This window comes from Tachysurus vachellii, chromosome 26 (assembly GCF_030014155.1).
Source record: "Tachysurus vachellii isolate PV-2020 chromosome 26, HZAU_Pvac_v1, whole genome shotgun sequence".
Taxonomy (NCBI): Eukaryota; Metazoa; Chordata; class Actinopteri; order Siluriformes; family Bagridae; genus Tachysurus; species Tachysurus vachellii.
The window spans coordinates 1,331,960-1,341,724 of NC_083485.1; the positions used below are offsets into that span (position 1 = coordinate 1,331,960).

Here is a 9,765-nt window from a genome sequence, read left to right on the forward strand (position 1 = left end):
CACCTATGTTGTAGCTCAGTTGTGAATCCTGATAAGTGGGGCATCAGCAGACTTGTCAAGAAAAAGCTAATCATGCAGGAATTGGGTGAATCCATGAAATTAACAGAAAATTATGTGGCGTGTGAAAGAATTCTGACCATTTCTGTTGGTTTTGACTGAGATTCCAACCAGTCCCCGACTTTGGGAACTCAGACCAATCCCACCAGTTTTTGACTAATTTCCTGCAGGATTTCTAAGAAATCTCGCCCATTTCCACAGAAACTTGAACCATTCCTCCGACACCTCGAATTCTGCCAAATTTCACCTGTTCAATAGTTACACAATTAATTTGTTTGTACTCACATGATATCGTCTCATAACAGGTCTGGAAACCGCCAAGGTCCAGGAGCTCAACATTAACAAAGCTATTATATTTATTATCAAGTCATGATAGTTATCAGTGAATGTGATTTAAATTTTATAACTCAAAAGCAATAAAAAAAAATCCAGTTTGAAACCTGTCTTCTGGTCAGGAACGATTGACTGTATTTGTATTGGACTTTTGTCAGTCATTTTAAAGACCCGCCCCTTCACATCCCCATGTTTTTAGAGCTGTTTGTAACTTGGCTTTCAGGCAGATTAATGTCCTTGAAGATCCTAAGTCTAGTTGAACAGTGTCTTGAAGGCGGGGCTTAGTGAATATGGAGGGAAATAAAAAAATGTGTTGTTTTTTTTAGACTACATAAGAGACTACTGCAAATATTTGTTTACAATTATAACGTATAAATACATTTTTCCTGATCTAGAATAGTTTAATGTCAAGGCTATAGAAACAAACATGATTTAAAAAAAAAGAAAAGAAAATACAATAAAGTCAAAAACAGAAGTCTTTTTTTTTTTTTTTTTTGAGGAAAACTCCAATGATGGTTTTATTGAGTGAGATTCAGGGCACGCGACTTTTTTTCCACAAATGAATTCTCAGTGTTTAAAAAAACTTCCCAAAACATTCAATTTCTTTTTAAAACCCAATAAATTCCAAAAAGAAAAAAAATAAAGTCCCACAAAGAGATCATTCCCACCCAAAACCAAAACAATCCCAGTTTACCGGATCTACTTTGTGTCATCGCATCGTTTTGGTGCCGAGATTTATCCCAAAGCGTGAGGTGCTAACATCTAGAGTTCTTATACCAATCTTTTTCCCCTAAAAGAAAAATTTCAAACTGGGCAAAAACTCCAAGATAAGAACATAATCGCTAACTAACACACACACACACACACACACACACACACACACACACAGGTTCAATGCCTCAAGATACAGGACTGTCCGTTAAAACAAAATAAAAACAAATTAAAAGAAAAAAAATAGATCAAAGACAAAACTGAAGCGCCGCCTTTGCACACCGCTCGTGTTGGGGACAACTTAGAAGAACCCCATCTGAAAACCCCCTTCGTTCGCATTTGCGTTTTTGTGCTAAAAACCTGAACCAGTATTTACAAAATTGTTGATAAAAATATTCCTCTGGTGATGGATTGTGGTGAGAGCGTCTGGGTCTGGGAACCTGCTGGAAAAGAGGGAAGAAAGGGAAGGAGGGGGGTAGGGAGAGGGATGGGGAGGGAAGAATAAGTCGGACTGATGGGAAAAGAAAGAAGAGAAATGGATGGAGGGGTGAGATGCTACTCGGCCTTAGTCTCCTCCTTCTCTGGCTCCCCCTCTGCCTCTGGAGTCTTCTCAACCTGCATGGCGACAGAAACGGACCAATCACCGGTCAGAGAGGATCACCTGCACCAATCGGAATTGTGCTTTATGTTGAGAAGCATTTTATAAATTCAACCTTCATTAAGTTGCCATTTTGGTCAATAAATCATTTTCTGCTCCGCGGTCCTGGTTCGAACCGAGAACGTTTCAAGGCAAAGAGTGAAAGTTGTTGGGCAGAAAGCGAAGGCATGAAGAAGGATAAAGGATGAGATCCCTAACAACAAACGAGGGACGTTGACAGCTTCCAGTTTAGCTTTTAAATATTTCAAAATCTTCCTCTCAGCTCAAACATTCAAATGATGAAACTCCCCAATGTTCTGGGTTGCAGGTTTGTTGCAGAAGAAATGAATAAAAACAATTTAATAGGCAGTTTTATTCCCCCAACAGGAACTGAAACCTGTAGACTAATCATTATTTATTTATATTTCTAATTCTTAACTTTTTCTTTACTTACTCTGCCTCAAAGCCACCTGGGAAGAGCCTCAGAACGGACGTGTTGATTTGTGGGTAAAAGAATAAAAACCGATCTGTTCTACATCACTCTTGATTTTAGATGCGTCTTTATCTGTCTCAAAGGTTTGTTCATTTCTCTTTGATGAAAGGTTTTCATATGACAGAGAACTTACTTTGCCTGAAATAAACTGGTCAGAGTTTTATTGTAAAAATCCGTAACGAAGTCTTTGTGGAACAAATCTCGTGTGCTTTACATGGCTGTCACCAATTTGGTCTCGTTACGATCTGTAGATCAGCTCTGACTGATCTGAGTGAGCGGAGCTTGTCTAGGTAACGTGTCCGAAGCTGGGTTTATGCTAGACGAAAATGTTCCAACGAATTTGCTTTACTGAAGCTTGTGTGTACTCAAAACCCTCTTTATTATCTGGAAAAGAGCCAGATTTGATTTCTCATCATTTATGTAACTCCTAATAATTGAAGAATCAAGAATTGTTAATCAGGGATCTTCATATGGCAATATTAGTGTGTGTGTGTGTGTGTGTGTATATACCTCATTAGTCTTGGTCTCTCCATTTTCCGATTGGTTCTCCTCCTTGTTCTCCTCGTTCTTCGCCTTCGTCTTTTTGTCCTCCTTCTTATCGTTCACTTCCTTCTCTTTCTGAAAGAGAGAGATGCAGAAATCATGATATTTTAGTTTACTACGATTGATGTATGAAAGAAAGCACGAAAAATGTGTGTATGAATGAGCGTGGGCATGTGGGATAAAACGTCCACACATTGGTTCTTACCTTAGGTGTTTTCTTAGGCTTGGGTTCAGGTTTAGGAGGAGTCGGTTTCTAAGGGCAAGAAAAACAATCCATTTGTTCCTTCAACACAAAAGTGTCATTACAGAACCAAGTAAACATTAGTATTGGTCACGTTTCACCAGAACACAGGTTTCTCTAACAATGCTGGACAAAACTATCCAGCTGTCTGTTTCACCTTCAGTGTTAACAGATGCGCATGTTACACAGGGGAAATGAATTACACACGGAAACACACACAACAAGCTGCTTTTATTGCGTTAGCTATTAAACCGATCGTAAATATAGCAACGGATTCTAAATAAAAAGGTGCGATTTTGCTCTTTAGGAAATAAATAAATGTACGTCTGATGGAGTACAGTGTTCTAGATCCAATACGGTGTGGTTTGGCACATAGGAAGCAAAAGTGTGTGTAAATAAAAAGTACTTACTGCTGATAACCTGGCAGACCTTCTCTGAGGCTATTAAGGCAAAACACACACAGGTTGTTTTTTTTAAGACAGGTAAGCACAGGTAACAGACTGAACAGAGAACAAACGCAAAGGGAATTTTATTACCTCCTCCTTCACCTCTCCATCAGCTCCCTGTGAAGAAACACAAGGAAGAAACAAACCAAAAAAAAAAAAAAACAGTGTTACAAGGGCTGAAATTCATGATACGGCTAAAGCGTAGTCGGTTAATGATCTGTAATGAGATGTTAAGGTTTGTTAGTGTGCTTTAAAATAATCCAAACATCTGATGATGATAATAATAATAATAATAATAATGAGAAAACCTTCACCATGCAATTATTGTAAAAGTGTATTATTGTCATTTAAACACAAGTCTGGACTTATATAACTCCAGTCTATAGTGTTATTATTATTTTTTATTTTTATTTTTTATTTAGAATACTTTATATATTAAATTATTCCACTCTTAATCTACACAAGCATTTATTATTTTTTCTCCAAAAACTTGGTGCAGATTATGGCCGCGCACCCAAACCGCTCCTTATAAGATAAATAGTGCACTAGGTCTAATACGCATATGGACCTTGAGTACCCTACATAGGGCGCTACAGTAGGGCGTGTCGAGGTGTTTGGGACGCGGCCCCGTGCAGGTATGTAGCGCGGAGACATTTCACAGTAGCTCGTCTCTCACATAGAAAAGGGGGAGGGGCGCGACAAGCGAGATCTCTCTTGTATACTGACATCTGGCGGTAAGCAGGCGCAATGACACCCTAGTGTTTCCAGGCGAACAAAGAAAACGTATTAAAATTGTTCATCGAAGCGACGTTGTCCCGGATTAAACGCGAAGCCTGACGAAAGTAGAGCTCTCGAAGTATTTTTTCGTGTCCTTTCGAAGGCTTGTGACGCTGTGGCGCGCTTATAACACGCCGTTTTGTTACAGTCGCGCCTTCGAGGGACGAGGGGAAGTAGCGCTAACGTTACAGCATGGCTGCTGCTGCTGCGGCTACAGGCATGGAGCTGACTGACTCCTGCCCACGGACAGGAAAGCGCTGCCCCAACACACTCAAACCTCTCTCTGTTCGCACCGGCGTCGAGAAAAAATACACCAAGCATTCGGAAAAATCCTAAAATAAACAACGGTTACGACTAAAACCTCAGATTCTAGAAAAGTCCAAAGGATTTTGTATTAAAAAAAAAAAAAGGAAAAAGCTTCCTAATTTCTCGACTGGTTCGTGAGGGCAAAAGTATATCCGCATGCCGTGTGGCTTTTCTACATACCTTTCTCTTGGGCATGTTGAGGTTTTTTTGGATAATTTTTCTTCTTTTGTGCAACAACTGAAAGGTTGTCTTTTTATAAACGTCTATATATACACACAGACTCGGAGTTCACAGATCAGGGGAAAGACTGTCGTCCGCTATGGTACTAATTCTGTAGTAAACAGTGAAGCTGGGCTACATTAGAACCAGGGGTTGAATGGGGAGGGTGAAGGGGCGGGGCGAATAGCGATTGACGTGCAGGTTGACCAATCAGCAGCGTTGTGAATGTGCCACAAAAGAACCATTCTGAACTCTGAACGCGGTTTAGGCGCGAAATCCTGACAGAACTGATAAATCTCCTCAGGTCAACTTCAAACAAAATAAACAAACAAATAATAATAATAACAACACAACAATAATCCAAATTAAACGATTTAATCATGTGTATTTAATCAGGGACAATTATACACATAATTAAAAAAAGATGTATATATTTAATTTAAAGAAATAAAGTATGGCTCCATGGTGCCATAATAAACAGGTGAAATATGATAATAAACTTGTTTTACTATTAAAATACTGAGTTTCTGAGAAGATTCCTACGTTGTTTCATCACAAGTTTTGTGTAGTTTGGATTCTGTAGCTCATTGGTGCATCTTGTGACACAAACTCTGTCACATTTCTCTCACTTCCACGTGTTTACTTTCTCTCTCTCACTCATTTTCTACCGCTTATCCGAACTACCTCGGGTCACGGGGAGCCTGTGCCTATTTCAGGCGTCATCGGGCATCAAGGCAGGATACACCCTGGACGGAGTGCCAACCCATCGCAGGGCACACACACACACTCATTCCCTACGCGTTTATTTAGTGTTTATTCAGAATTTGTTTTAGTACAACGTTCGACGTACGCTTTCCGTCCGTTCAGAGAAACACGTGAAAGGTTTGATGGTTGTTATTGTGGATCTTCGTATCAGAAGTCAGCAGTTGTCACATGGAGATGTTGTTACTGCTAGCTCGGTTTTACTGCCTAAAACCACATCGAATTATGAAGCTGTTCAGTCCAAGCATAGAGCCACTAAAGAAAAGTCCGAGCCAAGCCTGAAAATGTCAACAAGCTAAAGCAGAGCCAAATGCTAATATAAAGTTGATAATCAGAATCCAATCCAAGTGCAGAGTAGATAAAGGAGGACCAGTCTAATCATAAAGATAACAAAGCAAAATCCAATCCAATCACATAGATGATAAGGCAGAATCCATTCCAATCATGTAAGTTATTAGATCAGAATCCAAGTGAATGTTAGTAGAATTCAGTCTGATCATGAATTTAAAGCCAATTCAGATGTGGAGTGTTAAAGCAGAGCCCAATCCAAGTATATGGATGTCAAAGCAAAGGATAATAAATACATTTTTTTAATGAAGTGAATCCAATCTTCAAATTCAGTCCCAACAACATCTTTCTGCCTGTTCGGAGGTTTGAACTCACAACCTTTCAGTCATTATCTCAAAACTTAAAACAACTAAAAGTTAAAATGAACATACACTGATCGATACAAACCAAAAACAAAAAGTCATTTGTTGTGTAACAGCACTTTGTAGTGTAACTGGTAAAACTTTGTGTTTGGATTTCGTTAAACTATTTCATCATTGTAAACCGCCATTTACTGGAATGATGGCTGTATGAAGTATGTGTGTGAGATTTTCTTGTAAGATGGTGTGAGAAAGGACTTTTCTCAGTTCTGCTTTATGTAGAACAAGCCCACAGTTAATGCGCGTGTGTGTGTGTGTGTGTGTGAGTCCACTTCCTCTTTGTATACACTGCTTTGAGCCAAACAAGTATTAATTACACACACTGCTTGAGTTTATAGTTGAGGGCACAGGAACAGACGGATTGAGTAGGAGAGTTTATCTGTACACTGAAGGACGGATGGAGAAACAGAATAACTGACGGACTGAATGACACCAAAATAGAGACAGAACGATATTTTTTGCTTGTTTTGTTGAGCTTTAAAGGCAAAAGAAGAAGTTAATTCAAGCACACTGGTAGGAATCTCTCTCTCTCTCTCTCTCTTTCTCTCTCTCTTTCTAGGTGCATGCCTAGCTTTGATTGCATTATGCTCTTTACTTAAATGCTTTGAAAACTTGATTCAGATTGGATTCTGCTTTAAAAGTGGTTTGTTCTGCCTTACAGGATTTATCCATAGATTGGAATCTAATTAAACTAAAAAGTCAATCCTAGATCAGATTCTGCTCTGTTAACAGCTTGAATGCTCAGACTAGATTCTCCCTTCTTGGATTTCTGCTCTAGCTTTTTGTTTGGATTGTATTTTGATTCTCTCTATGTTTAGATTGGATCCTGCATTTAGCAGCTTTATCACATCCAAGCGATTTGCGTTCTGTTTTAAACGGCTTTGTGATTGAACTGGATTGTTTTAACAAGTAGAAAAGATTAAAAAAAAAAGGACGTCCTTAATGGTACAAATGGAGCTTTAGATTGTTCACATTATACACATTAGACAAATTAGTGTTATTATTGTTGTTGTTACCTTCATGTAATGTTTTTTTGGCTGTTCTTGCACAGGAAGCCTGCAAGTCTCTTTATGCAAACGAATGTGGAACATCAGCACTAATATTCTGTATTCGCGAGCAATCAAGCGTCACTTCAACCCACTTCAGAAATCAGTTTGAGATTCTTGCTCAGTGTTTAAACGTCTCCAGCAGAGTGTTGCTATTATTACCTCCTTTTTTTGCAGATGCACTCCATTCTTATCTAGAAAACAGTGCTGTGAAGATTGACCGTATACCTGTCGAAAAGTAGGTCTTAAGAAGGTCTTAAATCCGACCTCACTGCAACGTCCGAGCCGAACTGGAACCCGTTCCAGCATTTGTTTGAATTGAATTAACAGCAACACTGAGAGTTTCAATGAGGAAGTGGAGTTTTTGTTTTTACTATTTCAGTTTGTACAAAATTCTACTTGTCGGCTCTGAAAACTTTTTCTTTTCAAGCCATCCTATAATGATTTATACAAAAAGCATGCAAAAAACATCAAGTAAAAATATCATGAATACCGGAAAATGTTTAGAATATTTATCATTATAAAAAAAGAAAGAAAAAAAATCATTACAAAACAAATTTCCAGTTGTCTTCTCTTGTCAAAGCTAAATGAATGTGTGTGTGTGTGTGTGTGTGGGTGTAGGTCATCATGCTTGGTGAGGCATTCCTCCATGTCCTGAACTACACTGAGAAATCCCCTGAACACATCGCCCTCACCAGGACGAACAAGTTGTCTCGCGTTATCTCACGCTCTGTTCCTCCTCCAGAAGCTGCAGCAACTCACCTGAGCTCCAGATCAGCCCTGACGCCTCGGCCACTGCCAGGTGAGGATTCTGGGAAATGTGCGAGTAAATGCTTGTCAGAAAATATGCTTCCAGACACGAGGAATGTGGGACGTAGTTGAGTGTCAAAAAGAGGAAGTGTACCAATGTGAAGGTGACTACCAAGAATCAGCTGATCCTGAATCAGGAGGAACATGTTATCCTTAAAAAGTGACACATCCTTTTACATCAGTGTTGATTTGTGAGAAAATGTGGAATGAAACCAAAATGTATCTGTGAGATAAGAATAATGCCACAGAGCTGCTCAACGCTGGATTCTGAGTGGCCTGATTCTGACTTTTCTCAGTAGTAGCACGGGTTTATATTCTAACATGTTATCATTTCTATAGTAACAGCTCATAAATGGGTGTGTAGCTGATAAAACCTTTTTATATTTTTTGACTTTTTATGTTCTTTGTTACCATCCAGCCAATCAGCCTGAAGGCCCTGAAAAATCTGGACCTCACCTGACCTCACCGCCCAGTACGGCTCTCCCAATCCCCAGCAGCAGTGTGGAGGATCACTGGGGCCTCAAGGCAATGTACTGCCCAAGCTTCTACAAAGCTTACCCAGACCTTCAGCTAGCAGGTGACACTGTGGGTCCCCTGAACACGCCTCCACAATCCCACAGTCCTCTGCTGAACTCTGAGGATCTCGGTTTCCTGGAGGCCTCAATGGAGCCCAGGGAGCTGGTGGAGGATCACGGCATGACTGACGAGGCCTACTTGGTCATGGAGAGCATGAAAAGCCTCGGGAAGGAGCAGAGGCTCACCAACTCCATGCTGAATGGCTTTCTGGAGACTCAGCTGATGGAGGTCTATCGGCAGCACATGCAAGACAGCCTGGCTCGCTGTGGCTCCTCCTCGCTCAGTGCTGGCGTGGTGCCAGGAATCTGCGGGCATCTAAGCGCGTCTGACAGGAACACGACCACTCAGGGGAACGAGCTGCACTCCAGCCAAAGCCAAAGCAGCATCAGATACTTGAGCACCTGCTCGGCTCCACCCACTTCACACTTTAGCACACCTGTGCTGCGCATTTCATACCAACAAGAACCTGAATCCTGATTATCAGTGGAAACTATTCTTTAAATCCTTGATTCTTTATTAAAACACAGAGGTTCCATGTTATTGACAAGAGATCTATTATCAAATCTATTATCAAACTTTAAAGTTTTAATCATTAGTATTAGGCTTTTATTATAAACTTTATATATATATATATATATATATATATATATATATATATATATATATATATATATATATATATATATATATATATATATATATATGCCCTTTTCACTTAATATTTATATAAATAAATATTATTTTAATAAATTAAATAAATAATATGTAAAAACAGATATAAATTATAACAAGTGAACTCTTCCATCTTTCTGTATGTTATTTCCTTTTTATGAATTATTGTATATTGCTGATTTTTGTATACTTTGATTAAAAGACACGTTGTTTTAGACCCCAACAAATCAACCACTTTTTCTCTTAATGGCCACTACTTGTCTCTTACTGGACCAGCTGAATATCACTACTCAATATTCAATTCTTTCATTTTTGAGCTTTGGAAACACAAATGTGCAGTAACGATAAAGGGAAAGCACATAAACAAGAACTTATACGTTATTTAAAGCATAAAAATGTATCTGTAAATGCAGCGTGTTTCAGCGATAA

General features: G+C 39.2%; 2 protein-coding genes across 2 annotated transcripts; one reads left to right on the forward strand and one right to left on the reverse strand.

Moving 5' to 3' along the window:
* Nucleotides 1-395: 395 nt before the first annotated feature.
* hmgn7 (high mobility group nucleosomal binding domain 7) lies at nucleotides 396-4,920 on the reverse strand. The gene is made up of 6 exons (XM_060863273.1): nucleotides 4,725-4,920; nucleotides 3,552-3,578; nucleotides 3,426-3,455; nucleotides 2,980-3,027; nucleotides 2,742-2,849; nucleotides 396-1,716 (listed from the first exon to the last, which is right to left on the reverse strand). Exons 1-6 carry the CDS (start codon nucleotides 4,737-4,739, stop codon nucleotides 1,657-1,659), a joined length of 288 nt encoding a protein of 95 aa, XP_060719256.1. The 5' UTR covers nucleotides 4,740-4,920; the 3' UTR covers nucleotides 396-1,656.
* A 1,570-nt stretch (nucleotides 4,921-6,490) lies between these two features.
* si:dkey-237j10.2 (uncharacterized protein LOC568721 homolog) lies at nucleotides 6,491-9,234 on the forward strand. The gene is made up of 3 exons (XM_060863621.1): nucleotides 6,491-6,745; nucleotides 7,900-8,080; nucleotides 8,507-9,234. Exons 2-3 carry the CDS (start codon nucleotides 7,906-7,908, stop codon nucleotides 9,139-9,141), a joined length of 810 nt encoding a protein of 269 aa, XP_060719604.1. The 5' UTR covers nucleotides 6,491-6,745; nucleotides 7,900-7,905; the 3' UTR covers nucleotides 9,142-9,234.
* Nucleotides 9,235-9,765: the final 531 nt, after the last annotated feature.